This window comes from Microchirus variegatus, assembly GCF_963457635.1.
Source record: "Microchirus variegatus genome assembly, chromosome: 7".
Lineage (NCBI taxonomy): Eukaryota > Metazoa > Chordata > Actinopteri > Pleuronectiformes > Soleidae > Microchirus > Microchirus variegatus.
In genome coordinates, this window is record NC_139808.1 from 5,677,255 (window position 1) to 5,703,185 (window position 25,931).

The 25,931-nt window shown below is 40.2% G+C and overlaps 1 protein-coding gene across 1 annotated transcript in view; it reads right to left on the reverse strand.

Annotated features, from left to right (window-relative positions):
• Nucleotides 1-25,931, reverse strand: part of ppp1r16b (protein phosphatase 1, regulatory subunit 16B) — a gene marked incomplete at both ends in the record, with an annotated part of 46,560 nt that overhangs the window by 5,999 nt on the left and 14,630 nt on the right. Inside the window, 4 exons of the mRNA XM_083892843.1 lie at nucleotides 647-771; nucleotides 3,685-3,788; nucleotides 5,134-5,279; nucleotides 17,738-17,808. Of these exons, the coding sequence (XP_083748969.1) occupies nucleotides 647-771; nucleotides 3,685-3,788; nucleotides 5,134-5,279; nucleotides 17,738-17,808 (446 nt within the window). The remainder of the gene's footprint in view (nucleotides 1-646; nucleotides 772-3,684; nucleotides 3,789-5,133; nucleotides 5,280-17,737; nucleotides 17,809-25,931) is intronic.

A 25,931-nucleotide genomic window follows, 5' to 3' on the forward strand; every position in this document is an offset into this window, starting at 1 on the left:
ACTTAAAGTTAAGGCTTTATTTTGGCACTTCAATTATTTTCCTAATCTGATTTAGCGTAAAATCCATGATGACATTTAGCTTTTATGATTTGTATCACTTCCAAATATGTATTATTATTACATGCAGCCCTAAAACAGGTGTAATCAGATCAGTTTAATATCAGTGAAGCATTTTTGCCTTCACATTTTTATGCTACATCTGTAAACGCCTACTAAGCTTTAAGGGTTTTTACAGCCTCAAGAGTCAGTGATGCACAGCACATAATCTTTAAACGGAGGGGGACTCTTAATTCTATGAATATTTACACACCTTTTCACTGCACTCAGCGCAGAGCTGTGAAGCCTGATCACCGGACGTAAATCACATCTCTAACAGCTTACTCGCTCGTAAATCTACCTCACACTACGGGATTATCTAGTCGCAACTTTGCCGTCAGTGGCGTTTGATTGAAAATCAAGAATTGCTACAAATTTTTACGATGCCAGCGGGGGCTGACAACTCCTCAACACAGCAACCACAAAACATGGCAGGGAAAGAACAGTTCACCGGTCGACCCCGAGTCAAGAAATCTGGCGAAATGAAATGTGTTAAAATGCAGAATTCCCTGATGTCACTTATTCTTCATCAGACAGAAGAGTCTCCTACCAGCGTGGCTCCCTGAGAGTCCTGCTGGTTGACCTCTTCTCCGAGTCTCATCAGTTCCTGAATGTCCTCCAGCATCCTCCTCTCTGTCGACGCTCGCGTCTCATTGATCATCTCCTGTGTGATACCTGGCAATCACACACACACACAGGAAGTTAACTTCTAGATGGGGACAGTTTATAATCTGAGGCACATGGGAGATTAAGACAACATAACATTTGTAAGAAACACATTTACTGTCATTTACTTTTACTTCAGTTGTTGTTGTTGAGGATCAGGTGACTCTGAAGCGCTTCAGATTCTGATCCTCTCTCAAGTTTGTCCTCTAATATAATTGTCCTGCTACGAGGCAGAATTCAAAACTGTGACTGTCACACTCCGATGCGGAAACTCGACTCAGCAGTAATGGACTGCACTGTTCAGCAAACGTACGGAAATATCAGATTAGCGATCATAAAAACACAGACGGGGAAAATAAAACACGGAGCAAAACATCCAACAGAGTTCCCGACAAATGTTCAAAGCTTGCCTGCAAATGTGCAGATGAAAAGTATTTCATTGTTTTTACGAAAACTAGAATCATTTCCCTATAAAACAATGTCAGTCATTTCAGCAGTGAACTCGACCCTTCTCCATAAACTTAATAAACACACCAGGTACATTTTCCCCTCACATACAGTGAAGGATCAATGGAGAATCAGATCAGTGACACGCTTCTTATCAAGTGCTGTGTGAAAAAGAGAGAGGGAGAAAACCAAGTGTCCATTGTTTGGAGAGAGAACAATCTTATCCAGCCGTACAGAACTGGGACCATTACAGGAGCAATTAGCGGCGCCGCTCTCGCTTTGATCAGCTTAATAATCTTTCTTCTTACCTGCTGTACCGCTATCTGCATCCTGCAGCGTCAGAGAGCCGACTGTGAGCCGAGGACCTCGTTTTCTACGCTCTGTCTCTGTGTGTTACCAATATTGCCTCACGTCCAGGAAGCGGCTCACACAATATGTGTCCCATTTGCAGCAGTAAATCAATCAAAAATCATCAACGCCGTGCTTGTTTACATTATATAACAGCGATGTCCTGACTTTCAACTATCCCTGGGAAATAGGATGCTTTCTGCTACACAAGCTTCTGCTGTTTAGCACAGAGCAGCTCGACTGAGGCATTTGGGATTTATTGTAATATTGAAGGACACATTGGTTCAAATAAAAGAAAGAAAATCCAGTATATATCAACCTTCTCCTCCATGTAAACACTGATGAGGGAATAAGGGACTTCCCTCAGAAGAAGGCTGGGAGCTCTGGAGCTAAGTTCTGTTCTAACTTTCCATGACATTCAGGCACAAGTGTAAAAGCTGTAAAGTGTAGTTTAAATGTTAACAAATGTCTGTTACATTCAATAATTGTCCAATTAGTTCACACAATGCTGAATATGTGTCGCACTGCACGGCGAAACTGCGCTAATTAAGTGAGACGGCTGCTAACAAAAAGGACTATGACTAAAAATGCAGCTTTAATCGTTTTATCCTTCTATCTGCAAGAAAGGGAAATATATCATATGCATCATGTTCCAAAATGCTGAATTACTCCCTCAGCCAACTCGGTAAATTAGCATTTCTCAAAACACAAAGCTACTGCACAGACCCACAAATGTCTGAAGATGTGAACTGTTGACAATGGGTGGGAATCACAGGGTTCCTCACAATACAATATGATACATGGTCCATGGTCATTTATTTGAGCAACATCAAGTAGCGACGCCTGGCAAGTGAAACTGGCAGGGACTGTTTACTTTAGAGCACCATAATTCTTTAATGAAAATATTGATATTTGCAATGGCGTATCCATTAGCGTATTGCACACGGAAGGACGACGATATATCACCAAATCCATATTTTCGATCCACCGCTACTGTTGCTTTGTTGTAATCAAAAAGAGACACAAGCATTCCATATATACACTATTGTCCAAAAGTTTGGGGTCACCTATATAATTTGTTTGTGTTTTCCATTAAAAGTCACACTTTTATTCATCAGAAGAGTTGCGAAATGAATAGAAAGAACCAGTTTTCAAGGGTTTTCTAATCATCCAATAGCCTTCTAATGTGATTAGCAAACACAATGTACCATTAGAACACTGGAAATGGGCCTCTATACACCTATGTACATATTCCATTAAAAACCAGACATTTGCAGCTAGAATAGTCGTTTACCACATTAACAATGTATTGAGTGTATTTCTGATTCATTTAATGTTGTATTCATTGAAAATAAAGTGTTTTTCCTTTAAAAAAAGAAGGACATTTCTAAGTGACCCCAAACTTCTGAACGGTCGTGTACGTGTAATGTCAGAGCTGGTGTCAGCCACGTCACACTGACAAACTCTGCTGACTGCGGCTGTTTACAGCGACACAGCAGGAATATAAACAGTACACAACCGCACAATCTGTTTCCCATTGAGTGAAAGAGTGCTGTGAATCTCTCAGAGACAGAAAACCTGTGAGAGTGCGGGACACTAAGTGCTTTCTGAGGTCACATCTGCACTTCCGTTTTTATTCTCTGCAATCTTCAAACACACGGCTGGAGACTTTATATTGTGTTTTACACAGAGAGGAAAGTGCGTGAGGTGTCAAAGATCGACGTGGGATCGTCGTTCAAAAGCACTCTAATCATCACGTCTAATATTAGCAGCCCTCGTGTCTAGCTTTGGATTTCCTCACATGCTGAAGAGAATCATCCACTTAAAGGTCCAAGTGTGAAATCTAATGGTGAGACTGCAGAACTATAGTGGCCTTTGCATCCCAGAAGAGATGCTGCTCTTTGTATGCGTCGTAAGCTTCGAAAATGCAAAACCTCCTGGCTATTCAGCTGCTCTGAGCACAAATAAAATGCTTATTCTAAGGATCTGAAACGAACGACACAACAAGACGAGATTGATTCCTAAACTTTAAACGAAGGAAGCAGGAAATTTAAGACCGTAAAGCATAATATTTAACCATGAGATTCCACCCGTAGACGTCAGTGCCTTCAAACATTTACACTGTACCTCTGTTGGCCATGGCCGTCTCAATAATGTCCAGCGTTGGGTCGTCTTCACACAGGTCATAGGGCATGTTCCCGTCAGAGTTGACTGCCAGCAGATCTGCACCACTGTGGGACGAGTGTGGATAAATAGAATTAAGTGGAGTAAATGATTGTTGAGTATCAATTACCACAAGTAGATTTAATATTTGATACTGAATGAGGAGCATCATCTGTCAGGTAAAGAGTCGAATTTTCATCAATAACAGCAGAAACAGGATAAATGCGTTTAAATTGTTCCCCTGCTGATCGGTGAAGTAGCTCTTCAGACTGATTTGAATGACTCGGCACTAATTAATGACGCTCGTGATCCAATTCCTTTAGTCCATAACAAGTTCATCAGCATTACTCTGTGTTTATTATTATTTATCTTATTTTATTTAATCATCAGTCATCATTTCCCTCAGGGTAATGAGTCCAGATATAATTTGACAGTATCTGCACGCCAACAGATGGCAGCACTGTGTCTGTGTATATGCTGTGTGTTTAGTGCTCTGCATGTTAGGGCAGATTCACCAACATGCACCATTTACATTTGTCTGCATCGGTCTCGTGTGTGTGTGTGTGTGTGTTGTTGTAATATCAGTACATCTGATGAAATTCTAATAAAATACACATGTATGTCAACAATATGTCAGCTCATAATTCTATATTCATTACATACGTGAAGGTTTTTCCACATTATTATTTCCTATCATGTTGTAGTTTTGTGTTTTTTTCTAAATCTGCTGTGGAAAATGAAGGATTTGAATTTGACGACATGAGAGACCGAGGTTGTGAATAACAATGTAACAGTTCAATGAATAAAACATCAGCTTGAAGTGTTCATGAGTGACTCTTCATATATCTGTCAGCTTCCAGCCTCAATATGGAAAGAAAGGAAGGAAAGAAGTTATTTCTTACTTCTGCTTTTAGTATTTTAGTTGTTTTGTGTCTTCTTATATCCAGAAATCCATTAAGAAAACAACACATATATGAAAGATAAACAGTTCAGTATAGTTCCCACAGTGGTGGAACTTCTTCCTGAATAAGAGTAGCTGTGAGCTGTAAACCGTGGTATTTTCCTAAGTGCTTTCCGCTGCGTCTTCTAATGACATCCATTAACTGATATTAAGTCCAGCTGATCAATACTTGTAAAACCTCAATGACCTGCAGAGCTGAATCAAACTGATCCCAGTGCATCTTGTTATTAATTTACTTTCTATCCCTCATTAAATATGTGGCCTTTGCTGCGCGAGGTACCAACCATCGCTCATTTTCCCAGAGGTCTAATTAGCCTGATGCTACATCTCATAAAAATGAAAAGAGCCTCTTACGATGTCTGCGGAGCAGCTCTTCTTCTTCTTCTTTTTTTTTTTCTTCTTTCAGACAAGGACAGGCGAAGTCTGTGGTGAAGTGTATGTGCGTGACTTACTGCGCGACGAGTATCTTGACCAGTCCTGCGTGGCCACAGGTGGCGGCGGCGTGCAGCGGCGTCCACAGCTCGTTGTCTTGAGCGTTCACGCCGGCTCCTCGGTCGAGCAGGATCTTCACCATCTCTTCATAGTTATCGATACAACACTGTGTCAGAGAGGGACGACAGGAGTGGAAGGAGGACGGAGGGTGAGAAAAGTAGGCTTTTATTTCTTTTTTAAAAAACAGCAATAGCACTAAAAGTCAGAAAAGGCATTTTAGCTGAGTCGGGTTAGGGCTGATTATTTCTTCTATCTTTGGGAGAACAATATTCGTTACACAGCTGGTGTATTATGTCTTTGAAATGACTCGGCACTGATGTGTCGTTTGTTCAAACGGTCAATAATATCGGTATCGGTCACAGAAAAGTGCCATCTTCCCATGCCGAGTTCTTGGCATGATATTTTTATAAGACCCAGTGTTCAGGATTCAGTCACATTTAGGGGTGTGACAACATGGATGAGAAACTGTTCTGGTGCAATAAATCAAATATGAACAAAAACATCATTTTAAATGCCTCCTAAAGTAAAAGACACACTCGGCCTGACGTCCCGATTCAAACACCATCAAATAAACGTGTTAACTGTGTTGGCAACAAATCTACAGAGTTTCCTCTCGTCTGAGGAAAAAGCAGCATTTATCGAGCGTATACTTCAGCGAGTGAGTGATCAGTAATGTGCTGCACTAGAAGCCGTTCGCTCCAAACGCACTCATCATTGCAAGAAAATGATGAAAAGAGCGACTAATTTAAGTAACCGGCGGCACAGTCAAAACTGGGGGAAGTCCATAAAGAAGCCAAACTCCCATGTCCTCAGGATCAGATCACAGAGTGAAAACAGTCTGACATCTCAGACCATTGTGTGTGGGTTTGTTTCCTGGATCCGAGACAAGACTCACACCCATCCACAGAGACGCAGAGACAAAAGACTCGGAGGGACCAAAAGTATTTTCCTCGCTGAACTGGGCGGTGTGTGTGTGTGTGTGTGTGTGTGTGTTCTTGTACTTGCAGCATACTGAGGACCAGTGAGGGTTTTTAACCAAAAAAGTGAGCTCATTTTTACGGAGTGAGGACATTTTGGCCGGTCCTCACTTTGTTTTCATTGAAATCACTTCCTTAGGTTGCTATAACATGCTATACTCAATTTGTCCAAAAAAAATAATAATCAAATTTTGTACGACATAGTATAATATGATGGTTTTGTCAAATTTTGGGCCAAAAATATTTGGTCAAATTTTTTTTTAAATTTTGGTCGACAAAGTATAGTATGATGTTTTTGTCAAATTTTGGACCAAAAACTTTGGGTCAAATTTTTTTTTTCAAATTTTGGACGACAGTATAATATGAAGTTTTTGTCAAATTTTGGACCGAAAATTTGGAGTAAATTTTTTTTTATTCAAATTTTGGACGCCATAGTATAATATGACGTTTTTGTCAAATTTTGGACCAAAAAAAAATAAAAAATGTCCAGCCCTTTTTGCTCTGGGGCTCCACCTGCAGACATTTTATGGTACTGCACCCAGTAGTTCTTTATAGATGTCATTCATGAAGTAGATATTTGTAATTGTATTGATTTATAAAGTGGAAATGCTGGTCCTCACTTTGTCCGCACTTTTACCCGGTCCTCAGTATGCAGCAAGTACAAGAATGTGTGTGTGTGTGTTATATGGTGGGAAGGAAGGAGAGGTTTTTTCCATGAAAACGATCCTCATGTCACCCTGCTGTCAGTAACAGCAGTTTTCTCCATCACAGCTAATTGGTGCGAGTGTGGCAGCGCCGTGAGGCTAAACACAGACAAATGACCAAGAATACAGGAGAGGAAAACATCACAGGGACAGAATGACACTGTGACAAGAGCACATGGGCTTCAAGAACGGAAAATTGTTTATTTACAATCATAGAGTAATGTGTGAATATCCTTTAAAAGCTGATTTAAAGACAAGTTTATTCGTTAGTCGTGTTACATATTTTAGCTCGGTGTATATTTCCTTCAGCTAATATTCCCCCCCTTATTCATTAAGTATTTTATGACCATTGCTTTTACCCAAGAGGCATTAACCTCGTCCAATTTATGGAAAGACAACATCAGCAAAAATCTGCAACACAGTGCCAAAACACAAACAAGCCGATGTAAAAGAGAGGACACGAGAGGAAGACGTGAGGAGACATGAGCCACTTTGGGAGATGCAGACGATAATTACTGACTGTGGCTAAATGCTAACAGCTACATAAACTGTAGCAACATAGTCTTTGGGGATGTTTTTCTCTGTCCTTGAAATAATTCTTTCTTTAGATTATGGATAGAGCTCGTTGGGAATTTATAGAACCTTGACGGGTCGGTCCATCTGTAATAAAACAGAGAGAATAGTGTCTGATGTTTACTGACAATACAGTGACTTCCTACCACATCTCCACCAGACTTTAAATCAAAGCTCTACGTCTCAGTGATCGGTTCTATATTTCTGTCTCTGCATACCTACCATCACAATCTAAACAATAAAATAAAAAAATAGACCACAGTGATGTGAGGCGAGGTCGCTGAGATAATTGGACGGCAGTGTGCGGAGAGTAAGTACGTTAATACACGACGCAAGAAAGGAAATGAAATTACTGCACAGATGCAGAGGACAGATAGCAGGAAGACAGATAAGAGGTGAAAAAGAAAAAACACAAACGCAGACTGACTGCAAATATAAAACTGAGTGACAAACATCCTGTCACTGAGGTTCTGCGAGAGGTGGAACTCTGAACATGTAAAAACGTGTTCATGAAACGATTGAGAATGACACTTCCATTTCACAAATTAAAGAACACAACCTTGCGCAAGTCGACACGCTGAGGAGCTTTTCCTGCTATAGGTTAATGGGCCACTTTATATAATGCAGTGCGACTCTTCTGTACTCGTGCTGCTTCTATATATCTCCGTGAGTGCGAGGAGGCAGAAGAGCATAAATCACACATTAAGCTCCACCTCATTCAATTAAATTTAAATTCAAAGAACTTCATTTCTCCATTAGGAGCTGCACGTGTGGAGGAGCAGCAGCACAGGACACCAACAGACCACATTAAGCCCCTTTTCCACTAGCATGGCACGCCTCACCTCACCTCGCCACAGCACGGTTAAGCTGCGTTTCCATTAGTGATAGCACCTGGAACTATTTTTAGTACCTGCTCTGGCGAGGTTCCAGGTGAGCTGACCAAAAAATACTATGCGTGTCATCGCCAGACTGCTGGCCACTGATTGGTCAGAGTGCCGTCACAGAAAGAGACGTCCGACACGAGAATCAAACGGACCAACGTCGAACTGTAGATCAGGTAAAAAAACCATTTATGCTCAACGTGTTGATCGGCAGGGGGCGTACAACCAAAATATTCAGTGAATAAACAGGAAGTCATCGTTTGCTGCTGGATAAACATCCGCTGCCTAGCAACAGTAAAACAAAAACTTTCCGCCAACTTTCCCGCCAAAATTGCTGCCCGTCTCTCTGTATTTCACGCATTGGGACAGTCATCCCAGCTCCACCAGAATCACCGGGAGGGTTTCTCCCCCTGGGTCACCACTCTTTCCATGGGCTCGTCTTTTGCACTTTTCAAAGCGATCCCTCGTGTTTTTCCACGTCCTATTGTGAAAAACCATTCTCTTTCCATGAATTTAAAGCCACTTCACTGTCTCGGTGCTCTCGGACAGAAGAGTCGTACAAATGTTTGAACAAGCGGACCTGATCGGCCAGTCTCCCATTGAAAATGAAGAGCTGGTGCGCGACACAGCCGACACCCGGAACACTATGACCACCATAAACCTAGCTTTAAGGGACACTGTGTAGTATTTATGGGTTTATATAAGCCAAAATCCACTTTTTTATACATATTATGTGCTCCTGCATTGTCTAGTCGCTGTATAATATTTTTGTTTCAAAAAGTCATGTAAAATAACATGGTCGTGGGCCGCTGTTGCATAGCCACTGTTAGCAGTGAGACGCCATGTTTCTACCGGAGCCTGTAAGGACAAACGCGAGAGAACAAATCAAGCGTCTCTTTACTTGTAGCGGAAGTCCCGCCTCCTCTCTCTCCACTTCGTCTGCTACGGCCGCGGTAGCTCGCCCTCTCCCTCACCTCACGAACCTCATCTGCTGACACGGAGAAAGACGACGAGGACGACATTTGACCGGCTGCGGATACCGTAGCGCTCAGGGAAGGGAGGGGGTGAGCAGAGGAGCAGTTCTTTGTTGTAAATTTCAGCCTCTCCTCTAGATGGCACTATAAACTACTTACTTCTCCTTTAAGCCTGATGGTTAAATGAATAATACCTCATTAATGGAGGGCCAATAAAGAGACCAAATATTAAACAGACAGTTCAAGTGGGGTTCAATCGTTCAATGGTCAATAATTCAACAGGCACAAGGCTTGACAGGAATCTGTTAGTTCAGACTGTGAAGGATCTGTATCTGTATCTGTATCTGTATCCTGAGGGTAAAGGGCTAATACTGGCTGTGTAGAATGTGTGTGATGTCCAGGGTGATTTGTGCCAGTGTGTCACATAATGTACACTGAATCGCCGGATCATATTTCCTGTCAGACGGAGATTGTAATTCAAGGGGAGCAATTTATGGATTTCCCCTTTTTTTTTTGACAGTCTGGTAATTGGCGAGCTTAAAGATATAATTCAGGGAAAAAATGAACAGCCTCATAAAACCGACAAGAACAAGACTCATGAGAGACGCGCACACACATGCTTGTCAAAGAAAAATGATCCACCGTATGGATTAGCTCACAGATGACGCTGCTGCCCACTGCAGTGGCATCATGGCACCATGTCTGTCGCTAATCCCCCTCGCTCCTCACGTCCTTCTGAACAAAACCATACTCACTCCAGTCGACTAACGTTAAACTATTTGCACTCACAATCTTGTCACCAAATTAAACTCTTTCCCATATACATTTCATGTAAACCACCTCCATTTCTCTTGTGCCGGCAGCAAGACAAGGAAGCGAGCGATGAAATAATGCGTCTTTCACGACAGCTATTCTCACAGCGATGTGAGCGTGGTACCAAACAAAGGCCCAGATTATGTCGGCGTGGTTGGGAAACAACAGCAACATTTATACTGGGATCCATCAGAGAGGCAGAGAGGACAGAACCTCAGGTTGAGGAGCAACACGACCAGGAAGTCAGGCAGAGATTTTGGCCCAGTCCCATTTCTCATGTCGACCCCGAGCCCTTGGCCACTTGGAGGTGAATGTAGTGATTCAAATCTAGCCCTATGAAAGGACGACGCCAAGAACGTGACGCGCCATCACATAAGCAGACACGAGACGTTTTGTGGTGATTCCACATGACGTCATCAAACAAAACAAGACTTTTTTTTAAACTAACTAACTAACTAACTAACTACTAGGGCTGAAGAATTGGGGATGGGACGTTTCCACTCTTTTGTGTCCGATACAGATACCGATATTAGTCCGATACTGTCATTTTAGACCTTTATGAATTATGAAGCTGTTAACAACACATTTACACTGAGTCAAAGACATAACTGTCCAACTACGTAACAAATATTGTTGTAATAAACAGCCCAAACATGACTCAGCTAAAATGCTTTTAATGATTTTTATTTACATTTTTTACAGTCAAATATGATTTTTGGATGGTATCGGGTTTTACTTTGTATCGGTCCGATAGCCGATCCAGTGATTTTGACCAGTATTGGACCGATACTGATTCCCTAAGAACAATTAAACGAAATTTTATCGCAATACGGCCTACTGCGATTTTCAAATCACAGGAGGTGCAATATTTGTTTAAGCCAAGATGTATTTTAGATTAATTATTTTCTTGCCCTATACACATCTTATTCTACAGACTGAAGAGAACATCTTTGTTTCTCACAGATCTGTACAACTATCACACAGTAAACCACACTTACAATACAAGTGTTAGCTTTATGACAGAAACATCAGTTTTCATGGATTTGGTAATAGTCCTGTATTCTGCCCCTGAATAATGTCCATAACCAAGGGCTAATTAACCCTTAAAGGTGAAGTAAGTAGTTTATAGTGACATCTAGAGGAGAGGCTGAAATTTACAACGAAGAACTGCTCCTCTGCTCACCCCCTCCCTTCCCTGAGAACTACGGTATCCGCAGCTGGTCAAATGTCGTCCTCGTCGTCTTTCTCCGTGTCAGCAGATGAGGTTTGTGAGGCGAGGGAGAGGGCGAGCTACCGCGGCCGTAGCAGACGAAGCGGAGAGAGAGGAGGCGGGACTTCCGCTACAAGTAAAGAGACGCTTGATTTGTTCTCTTGCGTTTGTCCTTACAGGCTCCGGTAGAAACATGGCGTCTCGCTGCTAACAGTGGCTATGCAACCGCGGTCCGCGGTCATGTTATTTGACATGACTTTTTGAAACACTACAAAAATGAAACAAAACTATTATACAGCGACTAGACAATGCAGGAGCACATAATATGTATAAAAAAGTGGATTTTGGGTCATATAAACCCATAAATACTACACATTGTCCCTTTAAACTTCACCCTACTCCTCTACTTAAACAAGAGCGGGGCCACCCTGCGTCTGAACGTGAACAAACTAAATGGTATTGAGCCTTTAAGTGACCGGCTGAAATCCGATCACGGCTGACGTCCGGCGTGCTGCCAACACCGAAACCTCACATGGTGACTTTAAATCCAACAAGACGACAACCAGGTGGCCGAGAGAACAGCTGAGGCTGCAGGAGGTTAGAGGTTAAAAGAGGTTTTAAATTTTACATGAGTCCAAGTCCCTGATGCAAATCATGAAGAGTGAAGTAGGAGTAGACAGACCTGTGGTGCCAAATTCAGCTGTTAGTAATTAAACTAAAACAGCGAAATGAATTGAGTCTGGGCTGTGACGAGCAGCTGGGACTTCACTGAAGAATGTTACGTATCCTCGGTTAATGAGTTTCTGTTTCACGCACAATATCCTCTTTTTTTTTCTATCGCTCCTGTCATTCTACTTTTATACCAGGATGCCAATGTGTTCCATCAGATTAACATATTTTCAGCATCTGTCGCACCGTGCCACGCTCTCTCTCCCTTTCATACAGAAAATGATTTGGCTCTGTGACAAAATCTGCTGTCGAGCAAGAGGTGGAAGAAAAATAACCCTCCTTGTTCTGCATTGGTTCTTTTTATACAGAATATCACGGCATAATAAAAGGTGCAACCTTTTCACTTTACATTCACTCATACGTATGAATGATAGTTTAAAAGTCCACTGGTGTAAGAACACGGTGCTCACATCACCCCCCTGCAGATGCACATCAAAGCACTAGATTAAAGCCTGCTTCATCCATCTCTGCACACATTTGTCAGAGGCTGAATCACTTGAAAATATATGTTTTTAAAATGTGACGGAAACGGAAAGTCTGTTGACGTTCTTAGTCACAAGGTCCTAATGACAACACCAGAGAGCTGAAGCAACATGCCAGAGCACAGTGCCAGATAACAGCTGGGACTTGACCTTCTACTTCATTTAAAAAAGGGACAAAGTCTTAAGCCCAATTTATACTCCTGCGTAAAGTGCTCTGCGTAGGCTACGCAGAGTCCTCTGCGTCGACGCAGAACCTGTCGAAGAGCCTCTGCGTCGTCTCCGGCTGCACGGAATATTTTTTAAGTGTCCGTCACTCCGTCAAGGGACAACGGAGACGGCAAGAGCTGCGATTGGTCCTCAGGACAGGCCGAGCTAAGCTGCTCTGTGCCGGCTCACAGTGAGCAGCGAGCGTACACAGAGGGCGGAGCTGAACACCGCCGACTTCGTCGCTGCCGAACTATAAATACGTCATATCTTAACACACACAGCACGTTAAGACTCTAAATGGCCAATTTCTCGCCTCAAATTATCTTAAAACTGCGTTCCGGGACACAGAAAAGTGACAAACGGCCACTGTTTCAACAACAGTCTTTCTCCCTCGGACGCCATTGCTCACTGTAGCCAAAAGCACAACAACCTTGCGCAGCGACCCCTACTGATCGGGCAGGAAATTGCAGCGCCTATCCGTCACCACGACGCAGAAGTATAAATGCTCGAGTGGTCTACGTGGTGACGCAGTCGGATAACGCATTACGCAGTCGGAGAAGTATAATGTGGCCTTCAATGTCCACAAAGTGATACCAATGCAGAAGTGCTTGAAAGGTCTATTCTGTTAAATGACCATCACATGATGTCATCCGATTTCAAAAAGCAGAGATGGCACTGGCCAAACTGCACAATCCGAGGCTTCAAAAACAAATAGGTGACATCATGGTGAGTTGCCACTTGGACTTGAGGTGGGTTTGTTTTAAAGACCATCACATTTTTGGTCTGAACATCCTCTCGAGGTAGAATGTTGTATTCTTTTCCTCAACAGATCTCTGAATTAATCTTTATTGATGTTCAGTTTTATGAACTCTAAAGATTTAGAGAGTCTTTCTGAAGAAAAAAAAAAAAAAAATCAACAACCAAAAACAATAAAAGTGAAAGAGACATGACATTTGCTCCACTTATGAGATGAATTCTATTCACCTTTGTAATTGGGCTGACCACCACTTAATGTAGAGTGGGTGTGGTCTTTTTGGTGAAAAAGAAGAAAACCTAACATTTCATTCTGGTAAACTTGAACAGAAGAATGTAGCAGTTTCCTTTTCTTCCAGTCATTATGCTAAGCTAAGTGACTATCTGCTGACTGCAGCTTCACATGAGACTGATACCAATCTTCTCACACACACACACAGAAAAGGAGAGAGGGGAGAGGTTTGTGTAGCTACTCATCTCTGGACTGTTCGGATGCATTAATTCCTATTCACTCTGAACAGCCTAAACAAAGTGTTATGTAGAGCTGCAACTAACTGTTATATGAAACTGTCGATTATTTTCACGATTAATTGAGTAATCGATTGGTCCATAAAATATCAGAAAACTTGAGGAACGTTGATCAGTGTTTGTCAAACCTGGAAATGATGATGTTCTTGAAGGTCTTGTTTTGTCCACAATCTAAAATGATGGAATCTTGTTTTAATCATGAAAAAAAGCGTCAAACGGATTAATCGATTATCAAAATATTTAGTGTTATGCCTCACCTTAACTATAAACGCAGTTAAAATCTTAGCCCTGAATGTAACCAGTTCTTCAGAAATTAGGTTCTACCTCATTAGGACCAGGTTTTGGTCTCCACAAGGACTTGCTGGTCCTGACAAGGCCAGTATTCATGACAGAAAAGGTCCACATGAAGTACAGTACATACACACAGCCTTTGTCATTAAGCAGAGAGACACTTTACCCAACACAACATCACAACAATGATACAGACTACAGAGAATCATACACCTGTATCAGAACTAAGAGCTATCAGAGGGCAGACATAGTACAGTATATATACTGAAGTATGCATAGGTGTGCGTTTGTGTGGCACAGTCTATGTCCCCGCAAGCCACTTATTGATTAATGTCTCATTTCAGTGAGGTGAAACCAATCCTAGATAGGTATGACATCTCATTTAGAGGAACATCAACACTACTTTTCCTTCATCCATCTTCTCCTTCTCTACCTCATGTTAAATTGCAGCAAAAGTAAAAAAAAAAAAAAAAAAAAAAGTCTCATCTACACAAGAGGTAACAAATACACACACACACTCACACAGGCACACAAAATCAAGACTGAAAGGTCAATTTGGCCTCTGTGCAGCCGGTGGCCCCACAGCTTTATAAACAGCAGCCACAAAGGTGGTGACTGATGGACAATTTTTCTTCTTCCCGTGCTCATTTCTCTGCCTCACAGCATGAGCCTGAACATTAGGTTCCCGAGCAGCCGAGAGTGAAAGAGAGATGAGTGTGTTTGCTGAGGCAAAGACGGAGAGAGGACATACACTGTCAGAGGAATATTACAACTGTACACAGAGAGAAAGAGAGAAAAATGAGACACGAGGAGAACAAAGAGATCTCAGCTATAACAGGTCCAGTGTGGAACATTTAGGAGGATTTAATCAACATAAATTCAATATACCACCAATACATTTGTGTGTAATAATAATAATCACGTTTTTTTTCTGCCAAAGAAAACAGCCTTTCATATGTACTTTAGGCAGGAGCTCTGTTTTATAGAGGCCAACATCTCGCTCCACAAAGTACAGCAGTGCGATCATTTTTTTTGTTTTTTTTAGGCGGAAGCTTATTATGCAAATAAAGGAAGAACAGCTCCGCTAACATAAATCCAATACATAAACTTAGAAGGAAGAAGAAGCACTTTCTGGTAGGCAAAGGCCACCACAGTTCTCTGATACACATGGAATAAGGAGGTAGAAGAGTCTTTGGTCTCAGACTTCAAATAAGCATCACATCTCTTTGGGAGACAAAGAAAACAGACAATCAGACGTTTCTGTTCCATCAAACTGTGACTCAGTGTTGCGTCTTAAAATCGTCTGAGCGTTTCCTCGTCACGGAGACGCTGTCCAGAACTCAGTGTGACAGAAGACGACAAGAGTTTACACTTCATTAGGGATTGCTCATCTTTTCATCAGCTTCTCGTTGCCTGTAATGACTGCACCGTCTTCACAGACGTCCCGCTGCTTGAGAAACCGTTATCTAAAAATCAAATGTCCCTCTCCGCTGGAGTCTTTTGTTTTAAAGTGGAGGAAAGAAACAACTTCTCAAATCAAAGGCTTGTTGATTCGGAAGCACACAATTATCTGCACTGACAGCTGAGCTTTGGATGAGGTGAAAGCTTTGATTATCACAGCAGCATTGGCTCTAATTAACGGATGAAAATTGGCCTAATTTCATTTGTTTCTGACATTAAAAGGGACTAGATTTCACATAAAACTAACTTCATGCCTATTCAACTATTCTAATGCAGATAAACTAAGCCCTTCAAATTCAAAGATGTTCTGCTGCTCAGTAATGACCCCAAGACAAAACTAGAAGCTCTGCAGTGTTTGACAACAGTGTTTAAAGGGCAAAATGCTCCTTTTCTACAGTATTTAATATTTAATATCTAACATAATGTTAAGATTGAACCTACAACAAAAAAGACTTGTGTTATGGCTATTGAATACATTTAAGACGATGACTTTATTTCAACTACGTCTCTAAAAATCATTAAAGATGAGGAAAAAAACATTAGTAGCAGATTAGAGAGTGTGCACAGTACACTGTGTTCAGCTATTTAGGCATCATCATTGAATTTAAATTGGCTTCTATTGGTTCTTCTGTCAATAACTGATTACTATTTCCCTTCTCCCAACAGTAACAAAGACTCCCCTAAATTACTGTGCCTTTTATTTCTAACACTTCTGTATTTAGTTCTCTGTAGAAATATTTATATGAAAATACATGAAAAACCTTAATCTTTATCTGAGGAAAGCCACTGCCACCTCAGCACATACACCTGTAGGCTCCAACAGAGGGATTATTTGCTCATCACTCCTCATATTTCACGTCATATAATCTGTGGGGAATGATGAGATGAGGAGCTATAGACGCCTGCTGCAATAAACACTTTATACACGAGCTGTCTGACTAACATATAGTTAAAATGTGATATACATTGTAGACTGTGCAGTGATAACTTCTGCTGAATCGTAGGTTACACCAAAGTCAATAGCAAGGTTTGCATTCAAATGTCTGACTCATTTAACTATATTTTCAAAGATTAAGCAAAGAAAATGGGATATGAAGTGAATATTGTGAATTAAGTCAACAATTTTGATAATCAATTATTCAGTTATATTTATTTATTTTTTGTTATAATTAAAACAAGATTACTGATTTTTCAGCCTTTTCAAATGTGAATATTTTCTGGTTTCATTGTTCAATTTGACAAAGAAATCATAAAAAATTAAAAATGTGGTTTGTGGACAAAGGGCATCTGAGGACATCATCATCATTTCCAGGTTTGGGAATCAAATCAACATTTTCTGACATTTTATAGACCAAACAAATACTCAACAATTGAGAAAATAATCGACAGATTATGAAAAGAATCGTTAGATTCGCATCTAGTTTTTATGGATAATGCCAACTTCTTCACAGTCCTCAAGCTCATAAACCTAAATGGAATATTTCAAGACAATATTACAAATCTTCTGCGTTTCCATTCAGGTGTTTTTATGCACAAATTTAAAGGTCCCATATTATACCCTTTTTCTCCAAGTTAACCTAGTTCCCTGGTGTCCTAATTAACATGTCTGTGACTTTGGTCAAAATACCTTAAGGATGAAGCACCACAGCAGTTCAATCACCCGACCAAAACAGCCCTGTTCAGAACGCTCGGTTTAGTAGTAAAATCAGCCACAGGGGCTACTGAGAGCTAACAGCAGTTAGCATTTAGAAAAGTGATTGATCATTTGCAGGCTCTAGCAGGCACATTGCCGTCATATATAACATGTATCCACTGGACAGTCAAATCCTCTGAGGCTGGAAGTTTGTGTAGAACTCTGTGCTGCACTGTGGAGCAGTGTAAGAATAGAACTTTTCGCAGTATTCAGGTTTTCGGATAGTCGTGGAACCAAGTCTTGCCACATTTGTTTCATGGGACTTTAGACAGAGTGGGACAGTCTTACCTGGTGCAGGGCAGTGAGGCCGTCTTCATTGCAGAGGTCTGGACTCACGTTGTTCCTCAGCAAGTAACGTACTGTTGGAAAGAGGTGAAGAAGGAAATGTGAAGATTTAAGTGAAGCATAACTTAAGGCAATATTTCTATGTAAATCAACTTTTGGCTCTTTTGGATTTAAAGTTTTGCTCATTTCAGTTGCTATAAATAAATAAAACAAAACTGATGGCTCAAAAATGAAGCGTTTTCATTTATGCTGTTCCCACACGCGTTTACTTGATGATGCGGCTTTTCAGGTATAATCAACATTTCAGACAGAACGAGATGTCCTGTCTGCTCCAAACTGAACAGATGCAGGACAAAGGCATTATGATGATTCTCTAATACCTCTTTCCTCTTAATCGCTCACACAGCTTTCAGCTGAAATCAAGTTAACCTTGAGTTAACCAGCGACCGATCGATCCGCGTGATCCACTAATCACGCAGCCATCACTGCGATGATGATTCTTCCCTGCAACAGCTTCTACCTCTCAAATTATAAAGCTTGCCAGGATTAAGTTTTACCAACCAATCTATGAAATGTGACTCGATGATGGTGGTAAAGCAGAGGAAGAGAGGCTTAGTGATAAAGGATGACTTAATCATGCTTAGGATTACACTGTTTGTGTGTCTCATGGTCCAAACAGATAAACCCTAATTCAGAATCACAGCCGTGATCACAGTCTGCACACTGGACAGCTGCCTGATTGCTAAAACTGCTAAATCTACTGGCAGGAAGTGGCAGTGCTGCACATGCAGGACTCCTCGCCATCATTAACGCCTGTGTTTGGCCAACACAGAGCATATGGAAGAATCACGCTATGATGATGATGATGATGGTGAGAACTGAGCACTGTGGGAGATGAGAGAGAGAGAGAGAGAGAGAGAGAGGTCTGGGAGGATAATAATCACATTTGGCAGACAGAGAAAATGGTCACTTATGCACCACATATACAGAAAGAATCACTGGACTGAACAGATACAGAACAATCCTCTACATTTAAGCAGCTGGACACATAATACAGTGTCATTCAGAAACATAAGATGTAAATAGGTTTTTGTACAAGAACCTCAAATGCTTGCAGCTAAAGATGACCTTCCATCGTAACCAGTAATTAACTTCAGTATTATTTAGAGTTTAAAAACAACAACAACAACACAGATTTAATGATATTTTTGCTAGTATTAGTATGTTTTTTTAGAAGTACTGTACTTCGCTACGTTTTAAATCACATCCATTACTGAGTAAACGGCCTGAATTTAAGAAAAAAATAAATACAATTCACGCAATGGAAACTTTGGCAGGGAATGATGAGGACAGGTGAATTGAGTGAGTGAGAAAGTTAAAGTGTGTGTGACCTTTGACCCCATTTGACTGATACATTATGTGTTTACATGTTTTATTTTGTCAGCACTTTAATTCGTAAAGGTTTGCCTTTAATTGAAAACAATTCATGTGAGACACAAGAAAGAACCTTAACCTAGTTAAAAAAGTAACTGAGTAACGTTTACTCTAAATTTACTCTAAACTCTAAGTAAATTTTAAAAACAGTTCTTTTACTTGTACTTAAGTTAAAAATAAAATCAAAATATAGATACTTTTACTTTAATAGTTCAGTACTTGTCTGTTATGCAATCATAATATTATCTACACAGATAACAATAAAAGCAATAAAAGCTGGTATTTTGTTCATCACTGGGTCACTGTTCTCACAATCAATGACGGCTGAGTTCCATTTAGCTTTCTCAGTTTCAGGATGGCCTTCATGAACTGTACAGAGTCTTCTCATAGTTAGTAACAGGGTAAAACAGGGGCCCATTACCTAGTTCCAGTTCATCAGTTTAAGTTTTACCTATTCCGTCTACTTCCATTGACTGTGTGTATTAGGATTTTTAGTGAGCTAATGCTGCTAACACACACATTTCCTCTCAGGGATTTTTTAAGTAATCTATCCATCTGTCCGTCCACCCATCTCGATATATTTATGTGTTAGCAAACAAATCATTTGATGACACTGACATCACGATCAGCAGATTGATCGATAATGAAAGAACACATGGACAAAGCACAGCCTCTTCTGTGCGAATCAACATAAAAAATATGAAGGGCTGCTGGTGCATGTGAATGAATACGCCACGGTAATCTTTTCACCGTGTTATTCATTTGTATGGCTCTTTGAAATCACCACATGCAGCTGAAGGCACCGTCTTTTTGAGACGGCCCGGGTTTTTGACGGAAGCACAGCCTCCTGCGTATTGTGGCAGACATTTATACAAAGTAAAGACCACTTTGAGCTCCCGGAGGAGCATCTCTGATACGAATTGCCTTTTTATGTGACAGTTAAAAAAGGGAAGGAGGGGTAATGTTAGGAATGATGGGTTATTAAACCACAAGGACGATGTTTCCTTTAAGTAAGGCTTACATGGAGGTGCTGTTTGACCATCAGCAGCCTCACGCTATGATAAGCATTACTGTCAACTTTGAATTTATGTCTCCCACTTTGAAAACAACTTAAAAAACAAACAAATCTTAGGTGAACATGTTTGATGCATCAGGGGTTACACTGGCTATTCGGGGTGGGAATATTTTACCATCTCACCATTGGATTCAGATTTTTGGGGCTACGATTTTTTATTCAAAACGATTTGATTCATAATTCTGCTTCAATCTATAGGTGTGGGACGATGTGGGACGCAAAGGACGATCTACTTCAGTCTGCTTTGCAAGACAGAACGACAAATGGAGAGTTTGAAGTGTCTTTTTCAGATTTATTAAGTTTTAAACATGTATCCATGCCTTGAAGGAATTGTTGTAACTGCTGCATAAAAGCAATATCACATTTTGCATAAGTAACAAAAATAAAAGACATTTTATATCGATTCTGGATCGTAGTAAATGAGAATCGAGATTCTTATGTGAATCGAATTTTTTTTGGCTCACCCCTACCAACTACAAATTTGAATCCAGCCCATCAAACGTCTGGTCCTGGAGTGGAAAAAAAAGACTAAATAAATAAATATAAATAAATCTGTGTTGTACTTGAACAAAGCTGTATACAATACAGAGGGCAGCAGTTTCATGGTTAAAAAAAAAAACATCAACAAAAAAAAACAAATTAGGGTGAATCTGCATGAACACAGCACTAAAAACACTTCCCTGTCAATGTACACTTCCTCTGCTGCAAAAACCCTGCTATTAATCTCTTTCAGACACACTGCACTGTCAGTGCAGAAGATACAGTTGCACCTAAAAGGCAGACGTGAGGTTAGAAATGTTTTCCTAACACTGAAAAAAAGAGGGCAACAGCAGTCAAGAAACCTGTATGAGATAAACAGACGCAGACAACGCAGACAGATAGTCTGATATTTGATTGTTTTTTAAAGCAGCCATGCGTCACAATGTCTTCATTATAGCATCGATAGTCACTGAGGCATCAGTTTAGATGACGTGGATTTGAGATACGGCGTATCTGATGATATGAAGAACAGAACGAGACACGAGAACGAGATGTGTCAACAGCTTGAGGGAAAACAGTGAGAGGCAGCGGCATAGTTTGAAAACAAATAAAAAAAATATTCACAAGTTGCTGTTATAGACGTGTTCTTAATATTGATGCATGTCTCGATTCTTCTGTCTTTTAATACATTATTTATATCATCAGTTCCTTTATTTCTTCATATCTGACTGGAATATTTGGTCTTTGTTTTCAATATTTGGTCCATAAATATTTAAAAATACTTCAGTCCATTTGTGTGCTAGAAAATTATACACATTTATTTGTTCTGAATTACACGACATAAGCCACGTTGTCATCACTGTCAGGATATTTTAACATCATCAGTCCAAAACACAGAGATAATACAACATCATTCAACTAATAGACCAACCAACTATATGTTATGCATTTATTAATTTTAATAAGACAAGTTTTTTCTGGTCTGTTTGTGCCTGATTAGCAGAATCAGACAATGAATGAGAACTTGTGCCTAAATATCTGCCACTTTTTCACCTTTATCTCACTCATTGCAGCAGAGAGTTTTGTGATTAAGGAAAAGGGGGATCGTCAAGGGTAATGTGTGGATAAAATATTGTTATTCAGCACACAGACAGACAGACAGATGCTAAGATGAAGAGAAATACAGTTGCAGCAAGTGAGACACACCGTGAAGGTTTCATTCCCCGTGTCTGTACCATCACCGTCTGTGGGACCGAGCAAACGCACGCACTAGACACAAAAAATCTTTAAAAAGCAATCTGTTGCATCTCCGAGTCGCCATGGTGATTATCTAACACAACACAACCCAGTAGCACAGTGGTAGAGAAATCTTATGCATGTCTTCCTGGGCAGGTCCCATAAATGAGCAGTGAGGGAGGAGATGGGAGCTGGACGAGATGTTTCCCAACAGATTAAAAAAAAAAAAAAAAAAAAAGTTCCATTAACAAACAACAGCACAGGAAGAGAAACACACCCTTCCTTCCTGTTATCTCAGATTGCCTCGTGTCAGAGATGTGAAAAAAAAAAAAAAATAAAAAATCCCAAGTGAATGATCTAATTTTCCTGAATGTTGATGATTGAAGACACTAAAGAGAGCAACGTCTCTGTGGTTTTTCTGTCTCTACTCGGAATAACACTGCAAACAGGGCTGATCATTTCACAACGATAACAGTAAATATCAATATTTAAAGCTGAAACAGACATCGTCTCGTCTCGTCTCAACTCATTGGCTGTCGGCCATTTTCAGGCCCGTAAAGCGATTTTAGAGCATTTTGACTGATTTTCCAAGACCCACAAAACGATGTGTTCTACGACTTAGTAAACAACGAAACTACCATAAGAAAGAGTAGACTCTCTTCTTTCATCAGACGTCATTGACAGTGAACAGTTGTATTTTAATTGATGTCTGTAGACGTCAATGACTTAATGAAGTTAACTCATCGCCAACTGATATAAATACCTGGGAACAATGATTGACAAAAATTTGAATCGTGACTTCAATCCGTCTGCAATCTGCAAAAAGGGCCTTCAAAGACTATGTTTTTATTTTATAAATCTTTATTGAGACATATTACGTCCTGTATCATTTCTTGGTATTGGAACCTCAGGGCAGGACAAAAATCGTTGATTTTCTTCTATCTTCTGGGCAGGTACCCCAGGGTTAAAAGCAACAGGTTTAAATTCTAAAATAAATGCATTTAATTCGTACTGAGACTTGACTTGAACAATGATTTGAACAGAAGATCTTATTCTTTTTTTAATTCCATTTCATCCTTGAGATTGTATGTTGTGTGGTATTGTGCTACTGCAAATCAATTTTCCCCTTGAGGGGCAATGAAGGTCTGAAACTGAACTACATCATCTGTTTATACTGCATGGTCCCCTTTAAAAGCCTCACTTTCACTATGTCACTCTCTTCGGGACTAGGAAAAGTGTCCTGATGTCACCAGATTTGACATTTTTGATCGTGATACCTTTCATCACCCAGTCCTAGCTACAAATATTACACATATTTGAATGTTTATTATACTCTGTGATTGATTATAATGGAAGTATAAGTTAATGCAGCTCTATGTTGTATTTTGACAGTAAAGGGTGAATTTATACACGTTATGTTTTAAGAGCTTGGACTTTGTTGCACCTAATAAACAGTGTATATAAACGGTTTCTTTACATCACACTGTTAGAATGAGACTCTTATTAACCAAGATCTTCCAGAGTTCATTTTAGGATTCATCTTTGTGAAATTCCAATTCAGACAGTCCCTGTCTCATAAAAGCTGATGAATCCTTATATCACAGCACATCAACATGCACATTAATGCTCTGATCTATTGGATCAACTGAGGATTTGAAAATCATAAGCGCTATTCGGATGGGAATGGGATTATTCATACGGGATAAATGGGTTTTACTGAGATGAGAAATCTTCGTAAAACTATGAGTGCACTCTTAGAAATAAGGGTTCCAAAAGGGTTCTTCTACAAGGGCTGAGGTTCTACCTGGAACCATTTGCTTCTGACAAACCCTTTCCCGAAGAAAGGGTTTTTCAAGGGTTCTTGGCAACACTAATGGTTCCAGTAAGAATCATTTTGATCCAGAGAACCCTTTAAAACCCCTTTCCTGAATAAAGGGTTTTAAAAGGGTTCTTGGTGGAACCCTCCAAAAGGGTTCCTGGTAGAACCTTTATAAAAAAGGGTTCTCCTATGAGGACAAGCCGAAGAACCTTATATGGTTCTACTTAGCACTTTTATTTCTAAGAGTGAGGAAGGGGGTCAATGGATACACGCACCATTGTCACTTCCTGTCGTCATGTGTGTGCTACACTTCTTCCTGATATCATAAATGTAAACACACATCAACATAACACTGACAAAAGCTAAAAAAAATACACTACAACACAAAATTGGACGCTGTGTTTCTGAGACAGTTTGAGACGATTAAGGCATAGCCACACAATCTGGGGAGAGATTTATCTAATAGTTGTAGATAAATGTCCTTCTTTTGGTTCAGAATGGTGTTCGTCTTATGCCGAAAACACCCTACGTTTGCCACAGGCACCTAGTGCGAAACATGCTTGAAAATCTGTAGAAAACCACTTGCAAACAGGATATGATGGAATATTTAAGCACATACGCAATTTTTTTTTACCCACATTCGGCACATTCAGACGGGGAATAAAATCCCTGAGAAGCTCTGGTAATAATGACTTTACCCCACCTTCCTCGTGTAAAACTAATCCCGTACGAATAGGGGCTTAAAACTACAGATTTAGTGTGTAACATTTGAATGTCACAGAGGAACCGAACAATACGACAGAACGGCACGGCTGTTCTTTAGTCAGGGTCGAGCTGGGACGGCTGCTGACTCATGACGATCCCCCTATAGGTTCATATCTCACAGCCACTGAACGGCGATAAGAGAGGGAAACGGCCAGTGAAGTGAGGATCAAGTAAAGACTGTGATATGATGAGAGGAGCTGTGTGTGAAATACATGAATCTTCCCAGCGCTGTGTTTGTTTTCCCCTCCAATGATCGCTGCCCCGGAAGAAGCCCTTAAATCACAGAGACTACCTCAAACATGATGGGACAGGATGAGTTATATAATGCACGTGTGCCTTAAATGTCACCGTGGTTTATAATCACAGCGGGACAGTGATATACTGCTGAAGTGAGCTATAAAGTCATAGGTACGGCGTGTAACATTTTAAGATGATTCAAATAAACACTGACAGCTGATAACCGAGCGACGTTGTTTAATTAAATGCTCAGTCAAATCTGAATTCTCACATTTAATAAACCTACCGCATTTTTCAGAAGAAGATGGCGTTTCTAGATTAAAAGTCAATTAAAAAAACGAAGGATACATCACCGTGGCGTATGAAGTCTATATTATTATTACTATAACTCACATGACACAAAGTCGGTGATTTTCATATTTTATATGAAAAATTAATCACATGAGGATTGGATTTTCCTGCCGATGACTCCGGCGCCGCAGAACAAAGACTACAGTTTACTGTGTGGTTTTATTCTCACCTTTTGTAGCCTAAGATACTATGGAATTAGATTTGTGTCAATATTTTCAAACAACACTTTTTAAGAAGCAAATAAAATATTGAGTTAATCATTCAAAAATATTGTGTTTTATTAGGGATGCTCACGATTCGATTCCTATTCTTAGGGTCACGATTCCATTCAAAATCGATTCTTGATTCAACCGATTCGATTCATACGAATCATACGACAAAAATGTATACAATGCAGAGCGTGTTATGGCAAATTATGGCATCAAAACAATACAGATGGTATAAGATAATGTGATCACACAAAGGCAAACTTAAGACAAAAGTTAACATTTATTCATTCAAAACAAATAAAAACTTACTTACTGTACAAAAAAATAGCTTACATAAATAAAAGCTTAGGCTAGCTGCCTTTTTCTCCCAGAAGTTACAGAAATAAACTGTACACAAATAACACAAACTGGTGTTTTGTGTGGTTTTTCAAAATAGAAACTTCCGCTCCCTGATTTGTTCTTTGCACTGTTTTTTGTGTTTGTGGGCGGGCCTTAGGACGCTGCTGCTGATTGGCTACTGCGTTTTGGAGCGACAGCTTAATGGACCGGAACAGTCGATTCCCCAAGTTTTCCCCGTCGACATCCGACAAA